Source organism: Sinocyclocheilus rhinocerous, unplaced genomic scaffold, assembly GCF_001515625.1.
Source record: "Sinocyclocheilus rhinocerous isolate Xijiao unplaced genomic scaffold, SAMN03320098_v1.1 scaffold837, whole genome shotgun sequence".
Taxonomy (NCBI): Eukaryota; Metazoa; Chordata; class Actinopteri; order Cypriniformes; family Cyprinidae; genus Sinocyclocheilus; species Sinocyclocheilus rhinocerous.
The window spans coordinates 522879-547973 of record NW_015650219.1 but is presented as its reverse complement, the minus strand read 5'-3'; the positions used below and the strand labels follow the sequence as shown (position 1 = coordinate 547973).

Here is a 25095-nt window from a genome sequence, read left to right as displayed (position 1 = left end):
TAAAGGTCCGTTCAAACTAATGACGATAACTATAACCATAACTACATTAACGTCCACACCAACGGACGATAACGTTGTTTTTTTGGCACTTTAAATGCTCAAACGCTTTAAAGTTGGATGGATTCTGATTGGCTGTCGGTGTATTTATTGTTCATCATCTGGAAAAATAATGGTTCTGAAAGTGATATTGTTAATCTGTGTTATTATCGTGTTATATACCAGTGGTGTGGACTTCCCTCTTCTTATAGAATTAGATTATTAAAGCTTTATAGTTATATTTGTGGTTATAGATATCATCCTCGGTGTGAAGAGCCCTTAGCCCATTTGACAACATTTGAAATAGTTGTTTAGCATGCCACAAAATGGGTTTTTGCAGGTCACTAGAACTGGAATTGAACAGCTGGCATCTCAAGGTCAAATCCAGAGTGGTCTAAAGCTAACCTTTATTTCCCGCCAACAGATCATAACTTCTTTGCAATAACCAAAATATCTCAAATTTATGATAATCACAGTCTTTCAACAAAGCATTTCTGCTTTACATTCATCATCTGTCAGCCTTCCTGGCTAATTAGCATTTATTTATAGAAATAAATACAATTAGATAATTTCATGTGTACTCAAATGTCATCATCAGGATCCCACTGACTCGTGTCTTTAGTGTGTCATCCGTGTAATTGAGGCAACCATTTCCTCCTCGATCTGTGAGGTCACTTCCTGTTCTTCTATCATCATTTCTTGGTCATTGATTTGTGGTGTCATAATAGTCCCATCGTTCTCAACCTCCTGGTCTTTGCAGGTCTTGTCTTGTCCGTCAGCCATGGCCGTGTCTGCTTGGGTATGTTTCTCAGCAGTGGCGCCCTCTTCTGTCACCTCTAAAACACTGCAGAGCTCCATCTCGTGGATCTCGACATCGAAGGGGGCCGCAGAGGGGACAGAGGGAGAGGACCTACAGCCCATACATGCCTGAGAGACACATATAAATAAAACAATCAGGACTGAGTGTTTAGTGGTGTATTGTGGGAGCTATTGTCTGAGAGTCTTAAACTCACAGAAATGTTGATAGCACGAGGCAGGCGTCCAGTACGGATCCAGGGGTGGACCTGACTCAACTCGTTCTTCTGCTCCTCAGTGAAGCGAGGCTGCTGTTTCTGCATGGCTCTCAGAGCAGCGCGGTCCTCTTTCAACACAGAATCTCTGTCTCTGTTACAAAACGCATTTACTTGGTCAGTTAACCATTACAACTTTCATCAGTCTTTTACAGTGGGTGTGTAGTAATGCATGTTTATGGGATGTTAGCATGGAATGGGTCTCTTTTTTCTATGCATGTGATGTGAAACATTTTGCATCATAACGTGATGTATATGTTTGAGATAAGTCAGTAATGGTGTTGTATAGGGATGGGAATCAAATTCTTGATATGATTTGACTCCACCTAATGATTCTAGTTCCTTAACGATTATTTTTGTAATTTTGAGGAAGAATGAATGCAGAACTTGAATCAAACATCTGAATCAAAACAAAAATTAAATAATGTTCCATTTACAATATTTTAAATAGAACATTATTTGATTTTGTTTTGTTTTATTGTTGATCTAGCTCTTGATTAAAAAATCAAATAAAAGTAAAGTAAAAATAAAGGTAATATAAAATAAAATAAAATAAAATGTAACTGATCCGTTTTAAATGTGACAGACACTTGATTCCCAACCCCAGTGAAATCTATACAGTGTTGACTAACCGGATGGGCAGCTGGTAGGTCATCATAGCCTTTTCATCCGTGTTGGCCATGAGGAGCCAGATGGGGTCTTGTAGGACACATTTGATGAACTGTGCCTCTCCATCACCCCCTGCTGTCTGCTTGTGAGAGTGGCTGTTCTCTGATGAGTCCACGCTGCCGAAGTACTTGCTTGTATGGCTGCTCTGACTACTTCCTTTTCAAGTAAACAAAAAAAGAAATTAAGTAATTTAATTCAAGTAACCCTTCTTAACAAGTAACAATTGCTAAATTACATTTGGTTCCTCTTCACTCTAATCCACATTTCCTAAAATGTATCCATTTATAACTTTATAAATACATTTCTCAAATAAATGTATTGCCATTATTAAGCACTTACTAGTTGCACTTCCTGAAGAGCTGCAGCCATTGGACCCTGATCCAGAAGACCCTGTGCCCGACCCAGAGGAGCCTGTCCCTGATAACCCAGAGCCTGAGGCGGCTGAGCCAGTGCCCGAGCGAGAGTCCTCCTGTAACAGCAGGTCTAGCAGATCACTGGAGGTGGACATAGCGTCTTGATTGGATTCATTTGTTTCACCCTGCAAAGGACATTAAAACCACATAATTAGTTGCTACTAAATATTAGTGTAAATATCAAATATTGACTGTTGTGAAATTTTGATAGCGAACACTGAAACATAAAATCTCTAACATCCTTTTAAATAATCAGCAGGTAAATTAATACAACAGTCATTTTCTTACATTTTCATGCTCTTTTGAATCCACCGCTGAACCTCTCTGATTGGAGGAGGCCTGTCCTACTGCTCCACCCCCTTGTACCACCATAGGAGATGTGGTCTGTTGTCCTGACGCCACCTCAAACCGTTTGCTTGGCAACTCCTCCAGCTGCAGCAGATTTAAGGGTGAGGAGCATCTAGACTGAAAGAGTGGAGACTCTGCTCCTTCTCTCTCAGTCACTGCCTCTCTTTGGATGTAGGACTGAGGGGTGCTGGAGCGAGAGTGGGCGCGTGGTACTGGGGTCAAGACCTGACAGGGAGCAGGGGAGACCGTGTTGACAGCGGGAAAAGGGAAAGCTGAGTTTGGGCTGTAGAAGGGCTGAGGCATGCCCATGTTGGGCTGTGGGAACATGTAGTTGGGTAATACCAACGCCATCATTGGGTGGACCATGGGAGGTACCATCTGCGAGTTCTGAAGGGGGAAGCGTAGTCCTGTCTGTATGTTGGGGTCTGAGATGGGATGGGCGAGAGAGGGATAGATGGGATATAAAGGAAGGACGCTGGGTGGGTACGGGACAGAGGGAACGCTAGCTTGTGACCCTGAGGTAGGCCAGGAGGAGGAGCTGGCTGCAGGACCCATGGGTATGGAGGAATTAGAGGGCCTGTCCAGAGCGGGAACCCCAGGTTGGAGGCCTCGTTGTGGGCCAGCTGGGCTACGAGACCGCACTTGCTCTGCAGCTTCCTGGTGCTTTGGTCTTTTGCCTCCTCGACCACGTCTACGCCCGCTACTACCTGCTGCCGGGTAATCACGAGAGCAGCGCACACCTAAAATCAACAGAGATACATCACCGGTCAAAAGTTTGGAATAATCACAAACTTTTATGCTTTTGAAATAAGTCAAGGCTGCATTTATTTGACCAAAAATACAGTGCTAACTTTAATATTGTGAAACATCACTGCAATTTAAAATAACTGTTTTCCATCTGAATGTTTTAAAATTTAATTTACTCTTAATGGCAAAGCTGTATTTCAGTAGACATTGCACTAGTCTCCATATGATTCATCATTCCAACATACTGATTTGGTGCTTAATGGAGCTCCATTTTTAATAATGGTTCTCATTATTATCAATGTTGAAATTTTTTTTTGCTGCTTAATATTTGTGGAAATTGTGATAAATTTTTTTTCAATGAAGAGCATTTATTTTAAATAGAAATATTTTGTAACATTTTATGTCTTTAGTCACATTTGATCAATTGAACGCGTCCTTGCTGAATATAGTATTCTTTTTCTATCTTTCTTACCCCACTCTTTTAAATGGTAGTGCATCATGGTTTCCGCAAAAAAAATATTGAGCAGCAAAACATTTTTTGATCAAATAAATTCAGACTTGTTAAGTGTAAAAGACGTCTTTCAAAAAAAAAAAAAAAACGTAATTATTGCAAACTTTTAACCAGTAGTGCACATAAAGAATAATTTTGTGCAGTGCTGCCTGTGCTGTCTTTTTTATTTATTTATGCACATCCTCACCTCTTGCTAAGGGTACAGATGCTCGTTGGCGCAAAGCTGAGGTTGGGTCAAACACTCGGAGTTTGCTCAAGTCTCTGAAGTGGCACATGAAGTTCTGCTCCTCTTGCTGTGTGTGAGTCGACAGGACCTCTTTCGTGAGACCCAACCTTTCTCCTCCTCCGGATCCTCCAGCTGCCCCTGCTCCTCCTGGACCTCCTCTTCTCCCTGCATCCCTATCAGGAGCAGCACTAGGCGGCAGAGAGGGCATGGTTGTGGGAGGAGCTTGGAGTTGAGTGGCAGGAGGAGCAGCATTCGGAGCAGGCGGGGCTTCTTCCATTACGATATCTGTGGGAGCGAGGTAAAACAAGAAGAGGGGATGAGATAAAGAAACCAGGGTCCCAAAAACTAGACACAACAACAAAAAAGACACTTGATTGCTATGATTGCTTTGATGTATTATGGGTCTTTGGTGTCCTCTCTTATTCCTCATACACACACACTTGCCCACCTGACTCAGGAGGTTTCTTGTCCCCCACATGGACGATGGTGCTGCTGAAACTGCATTGAGAGGTGACCGAGGCTACACTTTCAGCTTTACTGTGCATGGCCAGTGGGGGTAACAACGTACTCTCCTCTACCAGAGACACAGATGGACCTGCAGGTTAAAGTATCCGTTAATACTAGGGTTGCAGTCAAGACCACCTAAAAAGAGACCAAATCGAGACCAAGACCAGAGTGTGATGAGACCAAAACAAGACCAAGACTTTGAGGGGTTGAGACCAAGACAAGACCAAGGCAGGGTGAGACTGAGTCAAGACCTTTCACATTGAGCAGCATTAACTACACAGAGCCGTTGTTCACTGACGAGTTGCGCAAAACCACGTTCATATTCGCGCGATTTTTTGCGCAGCTCGTCATTGAACAACGGCTCTGTGTAGTTAATGCTGCTCAATGTGAAAGCACGCAGGTGATGGAGATTTACCGCTGATTACAGAACCGGCTTTCTGACAAGATGCGCGTTAAATATCGCATGCGATTTATCGTGCAGCCCTAATAGTATTCATTTCTTTTTTCTTTAAAAAAAATTATATTATTACTGACCGCAAACTTTGAACGGTATGGTTTATTTCAAAATGCCAGCAGCCAAATTTAGCGGTATACTAATGCAAACACTACCATTTGCATAATCATCATTTTTGGTGTACAATACATCATCATCACATCATACATACATCATCACAATCATCATTTTTGGTGTACAATACATTATATATATATATATAAGTTTTCAAATAAATTTGTTTGGCTTATGGTAGAATTATGAATCATGTCAAGCTATTCAGAAAGTCTAGCTAACAAATATTATTTTGCTGGCCAAATGTCACATTACATAACCAATATTCATGAGTCAAAACTTCACCATAGTAGTATTACTTAGTTTGTGATGTGCTGGTGTTTATGAGTTATTTGGTGCTATGAGACAAATTCAACAAAAAACATGCCATGCACTAATGCTATTAATAGTGCATATATCCATTCCATTCTAATCTTTTAATATTTATGTAAACCTTTAAATAAATAGAGTGTGCTCAAAACTGGCACTTCAGTTTTGCTGTTTTATCAAAATTGGTATCAATAAGTAACATTTTAATGGTAGTTGTATTGTAATAGACTGTAGACATGTAAATACATTGCATTGGTACTATACTGCATTAGTTTATCATTGCAGTGTCACCTTTAGCATTGCCTGGAGCATCCTGTTGTTTGTCATCATCAGAGGTGGAGGAGGCAGTGCAAGAGGAAGAGCCACACTTCCTCTTCACCGTATTTGGGATGTTACAGCTCTCCAGATACCTGATGAACCAAATAAAACCACAAGTTCATGGCCTGCTGTTGGATTGCTATCACAAGGACTAGAGATGCTAACTATACAATAAAATGATTAATCTGAAATTCACAACACATAATCAGTGACAGACGTTGTATCTTCAGGATTCAGTGCATTAATGATCTGAAACACGAACCTTACAATACTATCCAAGCAGTTGATTTGCTGATAAGAGTAGGTGGTGGGCGGCTCCTTACGCACGATCAGGGAGGGTGCGGAGCTCTTCGAGGGTGGTGCAGCACTAGGACTGAGACTGGGGCCCGGCACTGCTGCTTCACCTGCTTGCAAAGCACCTGTTTATCAGACAGAGAACATCTTGAAACTAACAACTTAAAAAAAAAAAAAAAGAAATGAAACCGAGCAACTAAAGGCTGTGTCCTTACATTAACTATGAATATACTGTGAGTGATTTTGTACCTGCAGTGGAATGTCTTTTAGGTGGAGGTCGGTTGCGGGATTCAATGAAGACTTGTTGTCCACTGGTCTTCACCATGTGAACATCTTTGCAGATTTGCTGGAAGGTCATCTGTTTGAAATGCAGTTCATTTAATTTAAATGTTTACTATCCATCTCTGGCCTGCCTTTTATTTATATGAATAGTCCTAACAAGCACCTCAATACATAATATTTAAGGCCAAGAGAGATTTTTTAGGTCAAACACGGACTGACCCCTGCTGAAATGAGGGGCTTTAAATGTACAATATTAACATAACGGGGTTTAAGTGCTGTGTCTTTAAACACTCACAGGTTTGTGGAGCTGTGAGGGGTCCTCCAGACCCGGTCCACTGCTGTCTGATGAGGAGGCGGCACTGGGCTGGTGCTCGTGGGATCCATTGCTGGCCAGGCTGCTGTAGCCCTGAGAGCTGCCGCTGTGGACAGGCTGCACCAGGAGCCTGTGGATTTGCTCACTGAGCTGAGCGATGTCTGGGGACAAGGTCCACTCCTCCAGACCCCTCGGCAAGGTAAAGACGTCCTCATTCAGTGGAGACCTGGAAGGAAAGAATCAAGAGGTAATTGTGTGTATGTACAGAGTACAATAAGTAGACTGTGTGTTTGTTAGCGGTGGGCATTTTGAATTTCTCTAGGGAATCATTTTACCAAAAGGCTTCAGTTCAGTTTCATTCACTCATTCTGATTCACTGACTTTTCCTGTGCGTTACATCAATACACCAGTAGATTAGGTGGCGAACAGTGAGTGTCTTTTCGAGTGCTATGAGCAAGTCATTAAATCATTCACACAAAAGATTTGCTCAAAAACCCTTCACTCATATGGATTCAGAATTTGTTGGGAAAAATTATTGTGAGTTATAATATTGACCATACCAAGACCAAACCAATGCATTTTCAATAAGGTACTCACAATTACAGTCATTTTAATTGTACACAGTCATTAGCTTCTGCTTCTGCTCTGCTCCCCCTTTTGATGAACTGAATAACCGTATGAAGCAGTGACAATGTGTGCGCATATACAGTATGTGTAGAAGCACTAGGAGTTGGGAGAAAAAAAAACGGTTCTTGGGAAAAGTATTGAGCTCATGAAAAATCTGTCTGTGTCCACATGACAGAGCATGTGCTTATGAGTGTGATGGAGTGTCTGTTGTGTGGGTGGTATGTGATTGAGGAATTACGCGTGTATGCCTGTGTATTTGTGCTGTGCACATGCCTAGAAGTGTGATGAAGTAGAGAATCGAGGTGCGCACTCACTTTTTTCGTTCTTTTTTTTTACACGTTAGCTATTCAAATCAGACTCATAAGTGACTGATCTGAAGATTTTCATAAGATTTTTTAAAATGTTTTTAAAGTTTAAATGTTAAGTGACTTGTGCTCACCAAGAGAGTGAAAACTAATGCAGTGAAACATTACATAATTTTAAATAACTGTTTTCTATTTTAATATGTAGGGTGTCTAAGAGTTAATTTTGGACTTTGTGTGTACTCCGGTTCTTACGTTCTGACTTTGTGGCGGCCAACAATGAAGGCCACTTTCCTGCTCCAGGGGTTGATGAAGGAGGACCAAGAGGTGTCTATGGTCAGATACTCTCCATTATGTGTGCACATCCGCAAGGGAGAGTGTTCAAATGGCTGCCCTGCAAACTGAAGTACTGAAAGAGAAAGAAAAAAGTGAAAATGTAAATATTGTACTGTACTGCTCTCATCAAAGAAAGGAAATCGACAGAGGTTAGAGAGAGGAAGGGAGAGGGACTCACTCTTCTTATGGATGGCCAACATAATGGGTCTGTCATCTGGATGGATGCACAGCAGGACTGGGGTCCCCACCAGTTCCTGAGGCAGGTACCCTAACAGAGGAACTGCCCGCTCATCCACGTCCTGAAAGAGACAGCTGGGGGTGTGACTGGTGGTGAATATCCTCTTATCTGGAGGAATGCGAGGGGCTGAAAGAGGGATGGCGAGAAAGAGAACGAAACCCAAACTAAGTTTAAAAAGGCGTTTGTACTTTTTCCATTTGGTTCAAATCGTTGTGAAAAAACAATATACTTGTTAAACAAGAAATGTACCTTCATATCCCGAGTGCACTCTCTCTGCGATGAGCAAACAGCAGGGTTGAGGGTAAGCCACGTCAGAGTCTTGGAGCGTGAGCAGGTAGGGGGTCAGTCTGAAGGGGTAGTACCTCACATCGCCACTAGTTGAGATATCTCCACTGATGCGACAAAACATGGACTTCTCTTGGGTGCAGTCCACCGGTGTAGAGACTAGTGAAAAGAGAGATCCAAGTTGTTTAAGACTTTAATTGTATTGCGTGGCCATAACTGGTCTTGGTGGTCCTGGTTCAACAGAGGATACATGATAGCATCAAAAAGTAGGGTGAATACAGGTAAACTGGGACACTTCTTGCCATTGAGATGACTGCGAAAAAAACATGTCCCAATTAACCTGAATTCACATATATATGGTCATTTTAGCCACACATAAATGATTTGTTTTATGAATGACAGAACAAACAAACACACTTTTCAAGTGAAACATTTCACACAAAAAAACAACAACAAATGAGGCAACAAGAGATGTAGTGTTCAAAATGGTTGACAACACTGAAAATGTTATCATCAATTACTCATTCTTATGTCATTCCGAACCTATGATATTTTTGTTCATCATTAAAACACAAATTAAGAGATTTTTAATAAAACCTGAGAGAATTCTGTCCCTTCACTGAAAGTCCACTGCACCAAAACTTTGACGCTTATGGTAAATGGAAGCTCAACCTCACTGGTTCCTTCGAGTCAAGCAAGCACGGTTGAGCTGCCATTAACCATATTTGATGAGCTCCATGTATGTGCGTTAAATTAAACCTGTGCTAAATTAGATTCGTTTATCATATAAAGCAATTGTGTCTCTTCATACGACTTGGATTAAACCGCTCGGTTCCTATGTATTTCTTTTGTGATCTCTTCATTAACTTTTTGAAGTGTCAAAGTTTTGGTGGAATTTACCTTCAGTGGACAGACAGTTTTCTTGGTTTGGGTTTGGAATGACATAAGGGTGAAAAAATGAGAATTTTTGGGTGAATTATCGCTTTCAGATCAAAAGGTCAACATTTTTTGATCTTTCTGGTTGTCAAACGTTAGTGTAACATGCTATATATATATATATATATAACACAACCAAAATACACCACGGACAAACATACCAGAGCCGATGCAAGAGGCCCAAGGAGGTAGTTTGCTGGGCGCAGTGTTGCTGTAGAAGGTACTCACATCCTGGGGGGCCAAAAGCTCAGAAAACAAAACCCCATGCAGCTTCTCTGGCTTACTGCGCAGAAGAGATGAACCCTGTGGGGAGATGTACACAACCTTCCCAGACAGGAACGAAACCGCCATGGAGAATGTGTCCTGCACAAGAGAAAAAGAGACTCTTTTGTAACTTCTAACAAATACTGAACACAGTGTCTCTTCCTAAACGATACAATCTCTCATGGTATTTTACAAAACAGTATTGTTTATTCTGTTTGTTTATTGCGAAAGTATTTTAGTTAATAAAGGTACATTTAGGAAAAACGAATTAAAACCATCAATCCAGCTAAACATGGTGACAGATTCACTGACTGACTCCTGACAGTTTCATCATCATCTCCTCACACCAGTCTCCTTTGTCATCTTCTCCCTTATTTGAAATGTTAGGACACGATATTTACCCGATTTATCACTTAATATTTTCCAAACCCTATTTGTCTGGCATGTCTGAACTTTCAGGCACAGGTCAGAGTCAATGAAAGCACAATAAGGAGAAAAGTGTTCAGGGCTAAAGAAAAATCTTAGCCATAGAAACAGGGACATAAACTCTGGCCCCAGTTATGCTACTGGTTTAGACACCCTGTGTGTGTTCTTTTCAATTCTGTTTTTCAGTGCAAGAACACATCTTGTGTGAACACCTCATCCTTTCTCAAATGCTTTTCCATCGACACCCACACAAATTGATTTGACATTATAAATGCAAGACTAGACCAAATAGACAAGTGGCGTCCAGGTCAGCTGACTGAACTTATTATATCAAGCCCTATCTGACACGTCCCATGTCTGTATTAAATGTGAACAGGGAAAGTATTACTCCATTGTGTAAAGGTTATGTGCTTTCTGGACAAAGGTCTCTAGAGATAATAAGCCAAAATATTCTTGACCACAAACTGTACATCACATAAGGTTTTAAGTATAATCTGTTAATGGAGAAAACTTAGTATTTTCTCTGGATAAAAAGAATGAGCTTGCACCTTGCTTTGGGAAAGATTATATAACTTACTGCTGGTGTGAACAGCAGGTTTGTTTGCTCATAACTGGAGTCACTTAATCATGCAGATTTATGCTACAAGCTCTGTGTAGAGTTGTACAGTAAGAAAGTAATTTCCCTTAACCAGGAAATTAACGTTCTTAGAATTGACAGACAGTTGACCCTGAGAGGTCAAGTAAATATCTACAGCGGATCTAAATATTTATAATTAATTATAACTAGTTATGATTAAGTATTCATATTTCCCCATGTATGAGCTGATTCGCTATAATACCATTAGTGTTTCTGTAGCAACTGTCTAGGTCTGCAAGACTGAGAAAAGCTGTGTACCATGTTACAGAGAGAGAGTGGAGAAAATGAAAAGAAAAGATGTGAAATTTCAGTCAAAACGATTTTGCCATCTAGATTGTGTCTGTAACTCACGTCTTGTCTTTGTTGTTGCTGACAGAATTATAAAACCAGTAACTGCATTGATGAGACTGAAACTACCTTTCATACAATAATATTTAAATATTGTGTTACTACAAGAGAGAGGAATGGGTTTGTGTGCAAATCAACGTACTGTATTTTTGAGCGTGTATTCGGAGGTGATATTGTCCAGTTCTTCAACAGTGAAGGAGGAGAGATCCAGACTACAGCCATGACACTCCTCAACATTCCACTGGTGATAATACTCCTGATTGGCTGCAAGATTCAAAGCAAAAAAAGAAAAGCTTTGACATTAACATTATTGGACCCACAAACTCCATTCATATTATAGGTGAAGGGTATAATCCCTGTGCTTCTAGCGGCACCAAACAAAATAAAAAAAAATAGTGATTATTTTCAAATGCTTCAATCACAGTGTTTACAATTAATCTACAAATGGCTAATTTATAATTGAAGTTCTGGGGAAATAATTTTCACACTGAAAAAAGTTGATACATCACACCTTTAATTAAATTCAAGCTGTTGCCTTTCCTGTCAAACATAGAACACAAACCAACATATGAAACTCCCCCTCACCTCTGACTTGTCTGACACAGCTGAGGGCGTATTTGAGTGCGTTAAGAGTGCTGGAGCGTCCCTTCATCTTTCTCTCTGGTGGCAGACGGATCTTCAGCTCATTTAGGGCTCTCATCAGCTCTTTCTGGGTCTGGACGCGAGCAGACTGATCACTGCTGCAGCCGCTGGTGGATGGCGGGTCTTGTTCAGAGCTGGCGCTCAACAGGCTGTAAGCCGGAGAGGGGCTGTGAGAGTTTGAGCTGAGGGAGAAGCCATCAAAAACAAGAGAGTAGCAATTTAGACGTTTAATTAGGAATAACTTAACAGATTTTTGAATATATTTCTAGTCTCTGAAATCTTACTTTCTTCTGAGGAATATATATATATATATATATATATATATACACATTAGAGGTCGACCCATATGGGTTTTTCACTTGCCGATGCCGATATTTAGAAATCAGGACAGCCGATGGCTGATATATGATGCTGATTTTTTTGGCCAATATTTTGGCCGATTTTCTTTTTTTTTTCTTTTCTTCATCTCATAAAAGTGAGTTTGAGTAAATGATTATTGCAGGGTACAAGATAGTAATAGTAGCCTAATTCAGAGTAATAATACATGGCTCAAAACTTAAGCACCTTCAATCGGCCGACCTCTAATATATATATATATATATATATAAAACTAAGAAACACATTTCAGTTTACATTTCAGAATTAGTTTTTTTAGCATTATAATTTGTATTAGAGCTTAATTTTATATATGAATAATAATTTATTAATCTAAATCATTTTAGTAATCTTAATCTTACTGGGCCCCTGGCTGAGAACTCTAAAATGAAGGTAGACTCATAAAAGAAAATTGTTACGAATTATCCAAACCCTAATATTGTTTAAACCTGTTTGCTGTTGTTTTTCCCTGTGGAACACAAAATAAGACATTTTGGCAGATGAGGTAAGTACCATAAAAGTATAAGAACAGTGATGATTGGTGCTCTATAAGTCTCGGGAAGTCATGTAATACCTTTTTAAAAAAAAATATTGACTTGATTTAATGCCAACTCCCTCGGATTTTCAGTTAAGCTTAAGACTGAAATTAGTCATAGTGGGACTGAGAACTAATAATTTTTGCAAACATATGCTCTGAGACAACTTTGGGCGATCTGGTGTCCATTCTTTCTCTCACCTCTTGTTGCTCTCCGTAGTCTCCAGACACATGCCTGAGTCTTTTCCATTCTGACTGGAGGAACTCTGATAACTTCGGTTCGACTGTCTCCCTCTGGATCCATTCCCTCTCTCCATCCCTCCTTCACTTTCCCTCTCCCCAGAGTCATTTCCACTCGATAGTCCATCCGTATCATCGGAATTTGTCCCTCGGTTGTCACCTGCAGATCCTTTGTGATCAGATACCCCTCCTGGAGATGATCCTGTCCCGCTATTTACCAGATTTAATGAGAGAGAACTCTCACTCATGCTGCAGGATCTGTTTACAAGCCCTGCTTTTTTCTCGACTCCTCCTGCTCCTCTATCTGTATCATTGCTGGGGGCGGAGTCTGAGTTGTCATCACTCATTATAATACTGTAAAAATAAGCGGTTGCTAAGGTGATAAGATTCAAGAGTTGAATAAGTTCTCTATGTTGGGCTGCTTGAACAACAGTGGGAAATCATTTTGGTGGAAATATTCTTCACAGATTTGTTCCGTAATACAAGAATCATGGCGTATCCGGGTGTCTCACCACCCTGTCCTTTGTCTCAGCTCCTCTGGAACCGCAAATCAAGTAGTGCAAGTGCAAAATATTTTGTTAACTGCAGAATTTGTTGTTCAGCTCAGAAAAACAGACACGACTGGTTGTTACGAAACAGACTTGGCTGCTGCCACAAAGGCAGATGGAGTGTGACAATGCGGAAAAAAAAAAGTGTAAAAAACAGCCACTGGGAAATTAGGCTTCTTTTCAGGGTCTGTCTATTCTGTTTGCTTCTCTTTGCCCTCTGTGACACTCTCTCTCTTCTCGGAGGACAGCTGCAAGGAAAAAAGCAAAAGAAAAGGTATGCATCAGTCGGAAACATACACATGTACAACAAGACATACTGAGCTGGTTAGTCATCTTGTATTAGGTAGCCCCATAAAAATTAATGGATGACATTATTTGGGAACAGCTTGTTCTTTAACAGGAAGAGCTACTCAAGGATGTTTTTGTTTTTCAACAAGGTAAATTATAAGTTATCAGCAACTTTGCACAGAGGGATGCTGCAAGTGAGAGCTCAGATATTTCACACTCCCAGTTGGCCACTAGAGGCTTTTTCTAGTCTCCTTGGTAACCAAGAATACTATGTAGAACCACACATCCACTCTCTACCTTCTGCACCTTCAACCACGCAAGCTTGTTTTTGTCTTTTGCATTTGCCTACTACAGGGAGCAACACAAGGATCTATGAGAGACACAACGACATCAGTGTTGACCTCAAGCTTCTGACAGTGATTAGGGTCAATGTGTTCCAACTTGGGTATTTAATGGTATCCCAGAGCAGACCACTGTCTGCAATCTCATTGGTAGATGCCGCATTGTGTTGCTGCTCATTTGCATAAAGCTCTGGGTCTCTTGTCACCAGAAATGAGCAACTTTCATCGTAAAAAGGATGAACCTCTTAAAGCTACAGTACCTTTCAAAAGTTTGGGGTCAGTAAGATTCTTTAATAAACGCTATTCATCAAAAAAATCCTGAAAAAAATATTTTGTTCAGCAAGGATCAAATGTGACAGTAAACGCATATCATGGTTTTCCACAAAAATATTTAGCAGAAGTCAGCAATTAACAATCCAAGTTGTTAACAAAAGGTCAAAAGTTCAAAACATCAAGAGTTACTGGAAGGAAGTGAAACGCCATTTCTGAAATTACTGAGAACACAATCTGTTTTGGTAACTGACCTACATTAAATCAAACTCGGGTTTGGAGCAGGCAATCGAATCAAGTGTGAAAGCACCCTTACATTCCCGCTGGGTTGAGTGACGCCAATGCGGACGTGCACAGAATGATGAAGGTGTGGAGAAACTTACAGACTGGTCACACTTAAATCTAAATCCACCTGATATGCAAACAGTTCACCCTCCATTCCTTCAGTAGTTTCTACTAGCAAAACAGCTGCTTTTCCAAAGCATCTCGCCCCCAATATAGTCGTGATCTGCTGGCTGGCTGCGTGCACTGCTTGTCAGACCCCCCTCCGCCGTGTGCGTGGTAAATATAAAGCACACGTGTTTGCTGATTCCATCAAGTTGAATGGCCTCCCTCACAGCTTTCATTAAGTTTCATATCTTATCAATAAGTTATTTGTAATCAGTAAAATCAAGTTAAGTTTTAACTGACCATTTCCACATGAGCAAAATGGCTGTTGTGATGATACCCAGAACAACAGCACGACTGCAAGGGTTCAGAACTATTTTTGTATATATCTTTCTATGGCAGGAATAGTAAGCGGGCTCCAAATTAAGCAATAAATGCAATAAAGTTATTTGTCCTAAGTCCTGAATGAATGTTAATAAAAGTTAATAAAACAAAACATTTACTGTTAGAGTTCAATTAAATAGGTTAAAAGAAGACTGCAGTGAATTCAACATTTGAACATATATGTGTCCTCAGTACTGTATTTTGCATTGCAACTACATTAGCCCCATCAGACTAAATATACCGACTTATTTACTTCACCTATAAAAAGTTTCTTTATTTATTTTTAATAAGAAGAGTTCATTATAAGACTGCTGGGTAATGTGGAGGTGTTTTTCTCTACCGCATACTTTTACTGATAGACTCAATCTACAGCCAGTTTTTAAGCTTTTTGGGGAAATTTAACTACAAACAACAGCTGTCATTGCGCATTAAACAGGAATTGGGAAAATAATTATACATAACTTTTAATTTCCAGAGAAACAGAAAGAAAAGAACTATCAAGTAACTGGGACTAAATTACTCAAATGTGAACTGAAATTGATCTTACCACTTTTGTTTTGATATGCAAAGAATGCTATCATATTACCTAACTGAGATGCATCACACATTTTTCACGAACTGTCACCTAGTCTCACATAGCCAGACTTTGAACTAACAACATAAATTCTGGTATACTATTTTGGTCAAGAGCTGCACACAGGTATAGACTGCCACGGTGAACATGTACAGCATTAATTGTCTGTTTTGTTTTTACATGTCAATTAGGGACAGGTTTATCTGAAATTGTTCTAGTTGACTGGAGAAAAAAAAAACCTGATTCAATGGCACCAAAGTCTTGGTCCATGAACAGCTGCACAGAAAATACCAAAATAAACAGAAGAGGGACTCATACAAGGTACAATACAGGAAATAAATGTCACAGATTGACTTCCTGGTCCAATTCAAAGAATAAAAATTGGGTCAGTGGAGTACAGTATATTTTGAATGTAATATTAGTTTTTAGTGACCATTTATTATTTATTCAAGAAATATATATATATATACACATGACATTCCTACCACAATTTCACAGGTCCCTGCAGTTCCTTCATGAACCCCTAGGAGTTTGCAAACTCCTGACTGAGAAACACTAATGCAGGCACTAAGCCTTTTAAAATCTTTTAATGAAAACGTTTTCTCTATCTATGTGTGGTCCTAAATGGTAAGCTAAGAAACCAGAAGGATGACTTTCAATAGCCTGTAAAATGATGATCTAATTGGCATACACTGATTTGGAAAATTACGAGCACTCAGAGCAGTATTTATTTGCCTGGACAGACTGAACTCCCAGGTCTCTTATTATAGTAATAAAAAGCAGTCATCATTAGGGGCGGTTCTAGGGCGAGTATATATCCGGGGCTTAGCCCAGAGACATCCATGTAAGAGTCAGAAAACACGGGATACGCTTACAAAAAAATATAATAATAACATTATTATTATTATTATTATTATATATCAGACCATGCTAACCAAACCGTTCATATAATCGTTCTAAATGCGTGTGTCCTAGGAATTTAATTATGATTATCATTCAATATCTATATTTGTTTTTTCACAGAGACAGTGCTCAAATAACCTGATTTATACAGTAAGAAGAAACTGGCCGACCAACGATCAGAAGCTATAGCGGCTGGTTGGCCAGTTTACATGTCGGTCAGAAGTACGAGCCTCAGTAGATACTGTTGGATGTACAGATAGCAAAACTGCGGTTCTAATAGAAATAATTGTAATGCGCATGAAACTCAGTGATTCGTATAGGGCACAGTAATAAAAACATTCGGGGCTTCAGACCCCTTAGCCCACCCCTAGCGCCCCCTCTCAGCTGATTATTCATATTTGGATAATATTAACAATTTTTAAATTTACTTTTTTTCTTATATTAGTGTTATATTTCATCTAACGGTGTAATTCCTATGTACGTCTGCACTATCATGTATGTTTGCACCATGTCTGTACTTTCTTCTGCACTGCAGCTCCTGTCGCCAAGACACATTCCATGCGTGTATAAACATAATTGGTAATAAAGCTCTTTCTGACTTCTCTGCTTTGCTGGTTTTAGGAGGTCAACCACCTGCTTAACCACCTTACTATTTTATACACAATAATATTCTTCGTATTTGATGTACAGGTGAGTGGGGCTAGTTGTCACACATTTAACTCCAGTATTTCTCTAAGTTAATCTTTGGAAGTTTTTGGAAGTCTGTTCTAGTTCACGACAAAAAAAAAAAAAAAAAAAGAAAAAAAAAATAAAAAAATAAAAATAAAACTTTTTTTTTAAAAAAAAAAAAAAAAAGGAAGAAGAAAATAAAAAAATACAAATAAAACAGTTTACTGACAAGTTGACCTTTTGTGAAAACATGTCCCAACAGCAATATTAGTACTCACAAGCCAAAGAACATCGTATTTATTATATTAGCTTAATCACAGTTTTAGAACATTAGTATAATGCGACATAAGGTATGATAGCCTACATGTTTGCATTCCAACCAGCCTCTTCGTGGCTATTCTATTAGCGCTTATAAACCACATTTCATCCAAATCAGCACCTTCTGTTGGACAAATCTAATGTTGTAAACAATCAGTAGAAGAAAATGTTCACTCTAGACAGAAGAAACATGCTGGCCTTACCTTCTGGATCTTACTGTTCCGTTTTCTCTTGAACGAAAGGACAAATTCCTCTACTTTCATATGTCGGAACAGTATTATAAGTCCTGATGTTATGAAGTCGGCGGAATATGAAAACGACGATTTTCCGTATGCAGCCCACTGACATTGCGCTGGAATGGTGTGCTAGAGATTTGTTTCCCCCTGACTCCAGACACACACGAATACACGTGCTTTCCAATCTTTCTGCAAATCTCGTGCATCGATGAATTCTATTGGCTGTGCCAGCAGCAAAACAGGAATTCTATTGGTTGACCCCACCCATTCACAGCGAAGTGTTCGCTGATTGGCTAATGCCACGGGCGCTCGCTGCACGTTCATCAGTTGTCACGTTGCAGAGCGCCTGTTGTTGTTAATACATAAGAGCCCAAGTGTTAGTGCGCAGTACGAAATATTCATTGCACTTTTACATTTGATGATGTTTCAATAGGTTTTCTTGCGTATTTTCTATTTTTCAGAACTTTTGCTCAAGATATTTGTAAACCAATGGTTCTAAGGACGTTATTTTTAGTCAGTCCGAGCAGCTCTCGCGTTATTAATAAAAATTGGTTGACTCACATACAATGAGTTTATAGTATTGTTTAATGTAAATGCAAATTATATGTAGGTTCTTTTTATGACCCCTTTTAACCGAATCATGGATACAGCAGACTGAATCACAGGCAGTTGCATGCAGCTATTAACACCTTTTTAACCAATAAAACTTTACAAAATAAAGCGTACAGAAATATGTGACTGCATATAGCTTTAATGAACCGTTTTAGAGCACGTGCACGGGACGAAAACCTTAAAGAATCGCTGAATGTTTTTTTATTTATTTTTTAACGAACTGTTAAATCAGTGGGTCTTCCCAACTCTACTGTTTTAAATGTATTGCACAGCTCGACTGAAAAACCTGGGGGTGTATGAGCCATGCACAGTTCCACGTGCCTCAGAGGCAGGCTGCTGGTGACGTCAAGCAGCTTCAGCAACAACACCCTCAGATTCACGTGGCTGGCGGCGTGTCTCGCTGTTGCTGTGTGGATTCATTCATCAGCGTCAGAGAAGCGTCATAATCAGGCTGAGCTCCATTTACCTGATTGGTAAAACTGGGCCTCTGCTTTCCAATATCGGGCGAATTTAGTTTGGAGGCAGGCTGCATTAACGCTGCGTTCCAGACAAGTCGAAATTCGGATCTTTCCTACCCTCCTACATGGAAATAACAGGCTCGTTTGAGATGCGGCTAGCCTCGCCTGAAATGTAGGCGAGAGTAGGCGGCTGCAGTGAGGGAGTGAAATAAGTGCAGTCAAGACGGACAGTTCGATACTAAGGTGCATTTTATTTACCAGTGGTTTTGTTTATTTAACAAAAATAATAATAATAATAATGCGTACAATATGCATTGCATTGGACAAATAACCTTTGTTAGCGAGTAATTAATTTGGGCTTAAACGGGTTAAAATGCGTTTTAAACATAAAGTTAAGTGGTTTTCATTACCCATTTTACTCTTAGTAATTTAATAATTTAATAAATGTCATAATTTAAAAGTTTAGTGCAGAAGTATCAAATCGGTATCGATATCGACGATACTGCCTTGAAAAATATCGGTATCGTATCGAAAACAAAACAAGGGGTATCGCCCATCCCTACTCGAAGTAGAACAAATACCTACTATACCAAAGGCGGATATCGTGTTATTCACACTCATGCGCTGTGTTGTTGATATAATTTCAGTTCTGTTGCTTTTATATATAAACAAATATGATGAACAAGACACTCAAAATACTTACTATTTAATTCCATTCGAAAGACGTATTTATCATCCATTTTTACTTTAACTGATAAATGACAGATTGGAGATTAAAATAATAGCAGATTTGTCTAATTTTAAATGAGTAATAAAAACTGAGATGAAAAATTTACTTAAGCCAGAAATGTAATTTTACTATGGTAAAATAAATGTTCAGCGATATCTTCAAAAGACTTTTGAATTTTGGCGCACTTTTTTCCTCTATATAATGTTGATATAGTAACTAGTAAATGCTGTAAATTTGGTTATGCTAGCATGTATGGAAATATTTAAACCACGTATGTTACAATTTACCCCGCGTTACTTTGTGCCCCGCGCTCCCCTATAGTTATCTTTACTGAAGTGAATTAGGTTTAAATCGCCATCATGCATGAATGAATGATATTTTTGCAATTTTACACATAATAATCCACGATGATCACATTACACAAAACTGAAATTGCACGTCAAAATAACACATTGTCAATATTTTTGAGACCCCACCCAAAATTTCACAAATCACGTTTTCAGAGGAGCCCATGTCTTATTAAGGGGGGCCTAGCTCCCCCGTAGTTCGCACCCTGAGCGCGTGCATAACAGTCCTGAGCGCAAGCTGGGGTGAATTCGGGTAATCTGGGACATTGGGTAATCTGGGACACCTAAACTCCAGTGTGTTTATTTCCTGTTCTAACAAAATTTAGTCAACAGGACTTTTACTATAATTTTAGCATGGATGTCATGTGACTGAAAACACATGACATCATTGGGGTGATTCCACAGAAAGGAGCAGGGCACTTGTCAATCAAGAAGCTCCCCTGGGAATTGCATGACAAGGTCAGTGACAGTGACAATGCTAAGGACATAAATCTGTCATAAATAATACAATGTTCCTAATTGTTGTCAAATTATGTTTGTGATCTATTCAAGCAACAAAATATGTATTAAAGTGTTGAAAATGTGTTTTTTTTTCTTTCTTTCAAACATTTTTTTTTTTGTCCCACATTATCAAATATGATTGAGAATGTGGGACAGTCTTCAAATGGAGGAAATATGTATTTAGGGACTTTATAAGTCTAATGACAAGGGATAATATATGCTATAATGAGAAATGGGTGTTAATGTGGACTACTGGAGGTTATAACATTAGCATAAGTTCACAGTAGCTAGCAGCTAGCTAAACCAGCTAGCTAGAGAGATGCTACAGAGATGGAATCTGGGAAACGTATTCCAGTAGCAAGCAAAGGTATCAGGATGAAGTAAACAGTTAATTTCATTTCCCAAATTCCCAGTTAGTTTAGTATATACAACGGTTCAAATCACTGAGCAGGAGGGGAATCTGCGCCCAGGCCAGTTGACAATGTTCTGTACACAGACACACACACACCCTGCACACGCACACACACACACACTCACACTGCTTGATGGACACAGCTCCCACGTTTACAACATGGAGTTTTTAAACCTAATGAAGGAAAACAATGTCTACGTCCTTGGCCTACCATCTCACACAACATACTGCCTGCAGACAAGGCCCTCTTCAAGAGCCTCAAGCATTACTGGAGGCAAAGGGGGTTTCCCCTAAGGATGGAAGATATCCAGAACCTTGCATTCCAATTCACTAAAAAAAAAGGGATAAAGGGCTTCTCTGCAACTAAGAAAAAAGCAGGCTACACCTGATTTCAGGGGTTCCTGAAGCGGAACCCTAACTTGAGTATCAGAAAGCCTGAGGGTCTTTCTGCTTCCAGAGCAGCTGGCTTCAACCGCCCGGTAGTTATGAAGTGGTTCAGCGATTATGAAAATATCATTAAGTCTCTGGGTTTAGAAAATGCGCCAGACCATATTTGGAACTGCGACGAGACAGGCCTGCAGGACCACTTCTTCTCCTCCAGGGTGGTTGCCGAGGTTGGGGGACCATGTTTCGAGGTCACTGCCGGTGAGAAGGGAGAGACCACCACCTGCCTTGCCAGTTTGAATGCTGCGGGTGGGTATGGCACCACAATGATTATATTCAAAGGCAAACGGCTGAAGGCAGAGTGGCTCCTGGGGTGTCCACCAAACACCATGGTGAGAATGTCTGACAATGGGTGGATAAACAGTCAGTTGTTTTTTGAGTGGGGGAGGCAATTCGTGTTGCAAAGCCTGCCAAGAGATGACCCACGTCCACATGTTCTCCTGCTTGATGGACACAGCTCCCACGTTTACAACATGGAGTTTTTAAACCTAATGAAGGAAAACAATGTCTACGTCCTTGGCCTACCATCTCACACAACATACTGCCTGCAGACAAGGCCCTCTTCAAGAGCCTCAAGCATTACTGGAGGCTGGAGGGGAGAGCCATCACCAGGGAGAGCGGGGGGAAAAGGCTAGACAGAGCCTTGTTTTTGGCAGTCTTTTCAAAGGCCTGGAGCAAGGCAGCGACCCCTTCGAATGCCATGGCTGGCTTTCGGGGTAGTGGGATATACCCGTTGAACCCAGCCCACATTGACGTTGCCCTCTTCGTGCCAAGTGAAACAACGGACAGAGAGCATCAAGAGAGACCTCCTAGTGCCCCACCAACCCATAACCCTCCGCAGCATTTTCTACAGGCAGCCGTGCACCCTCCTCACCTCCGTCCTGAGGCCCATCCACTGCATGGCCCTGTGCAGGCAGCTGTGCACCCTCCTCATCTCCATCCTGAGGACCACCCTATGCATGTCCCTCCTCAGCAGCATCATTGTCAGTGCCTTCTGGCACATGAGGTTGAGGTGGAGATGGCAGTGGTACAGGTCGTGAAGGAAACAGCAATCTCATTTAAGGACTTAGTCCAGGTTCCAGTCTGAGAAAGACCAACCACCATCCAGAAGAGATCAAAACCGCCATCCATGAACTTCACAAGCGATGAACATTTTGCATATGTTCAGGGGAAGGGAAAGGGCAAAGGTTTCTCCTGATATTGAAATATACATTTCCTTATTGAGATTTCTGTACTTGTCATTTTTTTCATAATGCTTTTTAAAAATAGGTGATATTGTGTTTGGCATGCATAAAGTATGGTGAATATAGGCTTTTTTTAGGCCTAATGCATATGTCCCAGATTACAAAGTGACCTGTCCCAGATTATCAAATTCAGGCAAAATTTTTTTTTTGGCACAAAAAACACTAATAGGTGTGGCATGTCTCCTATGGATATAATATCAACATTCTTTCTTCTGGTGTGGTTAGAAAACATCTTAGGGATTTCAGAAAAATCTAATGTGTTGATCTAATGTGTTAGATAGATATCGAAATAAATCGCAGAAGTCAAAATTGCAAAAAATGTCCCAGATTACCCGAATTCACCCTACCGGTGGTCAATAAGAATAAAGCGCAGATATGCTGTTCTAAATGGATGTCGGGAACGGGATATTGTTAGACTGCCCGCTCCCGTTCAAATTACACCAGAGTTACCGACCGCTACCGCGTTTTATTCGGGAATTTAATCCCGCGGCGCAAAAAATGAACCCCGGTTCAATGCAGACCTCTGGAGAGGACCACAGTAACCCAGGGCCTGGAGTTCATACAATGCTCGGCTAACATCTCTGCTGGCCAGGGTGCCCACAACTACACTGCTGGGGACCAGACGCTCATGAATGAGCACAACAGTAACCGAGAAGATCTTTAGCTTCTTCCAGTTCTTCAACTAATGAAATCAGGTAGGACGATTTTACAGAATACTGAAAGCGAAGGACTATTAACCTGGGGACAGAGGAAGGGGAAGGCAATTGTTTTTTTTTTCTTTCAAAGTTTTCACTTTTTGAAATACATTTAAATGACAATTTGGTTTGGTCACACTGTACCTTTCATAGTTCTCTGTTGGCTCAACACAGACCAAAAAAACAACAACCAATAAACAAACAAAAAACTTATTTTATTACCTTTATTTCTTTATTCATCTTCCAATACCAGCTTTTCTCACTAGTTCAGAATGTGACTTTACCTGATCGGCTGGGGTGAGAAATAGTGGGTCTGCCAGTTTCTTCTCCAGCTCTCCTCCTGTCAGAAATAGGAGGAAAGGGGAAAATAAGTGCCAAAGGTCGTCTGAATTTAAGGGCTGATGGATGGCTTATAGTAAAGGGGTTGAGGTGAGAGCAGCATGGTAGGAATCATTTTTGGATTACAGAGAGGATAAAATGAAGGCATCCACTGGCTGTAGCTAAGAAGACAAAAAGAAAGGCTACTATACACAGTATGCACTTAAGCTGCCTTTTCACGATCTCTGACAAAGAACAGACCGGAAATCATTCATTTTCAATGGAGAGTACTATGGAAACTGCATGGATTTCTGACCATTCGTGTATGCAGAATTTTGGGGTTTGATTTGAACTTCAGGTGTGCTGAAATATTTGAACTTTAGAGGCCAGATGTATTCTACACTGAAATTCTGGCATAGGTTTACTTTGAAACAATTTTCACTAAATTGGTAGTAAATTTCACAAATCATTTCAAAGAAATGGCAATTAACACACTGAATCAAACACAATATTTTGAAGTAGTGAAAAAATTTTTTTTTACAGTGTAATCAAACTGACAATTACCAATATTTTTCAACTAAACATTATTCTTACCCTTTTTCAGTAAACTAGGTGGTTTTGAATAATTTTAACAAAACAATTTTTTATAGGCTAATTATTAAATAATTATTTAAGTTGATTAGCAGTAGAAAACCTACTATGCTTTTCTTTAAAATGGGTTGTGTACGTATATGTGGGGCGGAGCTATCAGAATAGAGGCAAGACCCTTTTGGTGTAGGGGCGTGTTTGTTTTGGTGATTTCAAATATCAACATTGGCTACCAGAAATCACTTACTCTGCCTTTAACAGTCATTTGTTTTGTGTGGATACATTCATACATTCATTATTTATTCATTTTATCATGATGAATATGTAATAGTTGCTTGCACAACCAATTAGAAAGTTCTGAACGACTGCCACAAATGCAAGAATCTTATAAAAATGTCAGAGATAGTGAAAAGGTTTCATAGCAATACATTATAAAATTTTAATAGCCAACTATCTTAGTGAGCACTTTTGGTAGAACAGTTCTGCTTAAATTTGTAAAGAAATGAAGGATTTAACAATGTGCTCCAAGCAGACAGAACACACACTTCCTCTTTGAACACACCTCTTTGTTTCACAAAACTAATATTTGTTTGAAAAATTGTCTTTTGGAAATAAATTCTGAATGTACCAATACTTGAGCGACAATTGGTGCGGCAAAGGATGCAGGTAAGTAGTCAAGGCATCTCCTGGAGTCCACACTGAGTTTAACAGACAGTCCTGTCTTAGGGACTGTGAAACTCTCCGTCCTCAAACGGGACTGAACTGCAAACAGACCCAAAGAGTACATCCACACCACTGCAAATGAACGCTGTAGAAAAGACACACAAAATGCTGAATTTTCAGCAGTCATTACTCCAAATCATTCACTGGTTTGGTTGTGCTGCTAAATGATTTTTTGGAAACCAAATATGTTTTTTTGATGAATAAAAATCTGAAGAATTTATTTGAAATAGAAATCTCTTGTAACATTGTAAAGGTCTTTACTGTCATATCTGAACAATTTAATGCATCCTGCAGAATGTAAGT

The 25095-nt window shown here is 39.9% G+C and overlaps 1 protein-coding gene across 3 annotated transcripts; it reads right to left on the bottom strand.

Moving 5' to 3' along the window:
* Positions 1–218: 218 nt before the first annotated feature.
* On the bottom strand, positions 219–17892 carry LOC107711564 (period circadian protein homolog 1-like). 3 transcript variants are annotated; one of them, XM_016516553.1, is made up of 19 exons: positions 17688–17892; positions 12764–13598; positions 11596–11834; positions 11153–11274; positions 9497–9698; positions 8364–8558; positions 8055–8240; positions 7796–7949; positions 6594–6837; positions 6266–6374; positions 5985–6141; positions 5696–5814; positions 4469–4615; positions 3982–4305; positions 2477–3276; positions 2115–2313; positions 1739–1931; positions 1050–1200; positions 219–963 (listed from the first exon to the last, which is right to left on the bottom strand). In XM_016516553.1, the coding sequence occupies exons 2-19, from the start codon at positions 13147–13149 to the stop codon at positions 655–657; spliced, it is 4236 nt and encodes a 1411-aa protein (XP_016372039.1). In that variant the 5' UTR covers positions 13150–13598; positions 17688–17892; the 3' UTR covers positions 219–654. The 3 variants fall into 3 exon arrangements, with proteins under 3 accessions (XP_016372039.1, XP_016372040.1, XP_016372041.1); XM_016516554.1 differs by having other exon boundaries at positions 5985–6129; XM_016516555.1 differs by lacking the exon at positions 4469–4615.
* Between the last annotated feature and the right edge of the window lie 7203 nt (positions 17893–25095).

Coding starts and splice junctions, on each gene's coding strand:
- LOC107711564 (XM_016516553.1), bottom strand. CDS start 13,149: ATGAGTGATGACAACTCAGACTCCGCCCCCAGCAATGATACAGATAGA. Junction 11,275..11,595: donor CTGTGTCAGACAAGTCAGAG/GTGAGGGGGAGT, acceptor TGAATCTTGCAG/CCAATCAGGAGTATTATCAC. Junction 964..1,049: donor CTCGTGCTATCAACATTTCT/GTGAGTTTAAGA, acceptor TGTGTCTCTCAG/GCATGTATGGGCTGTAGGTC.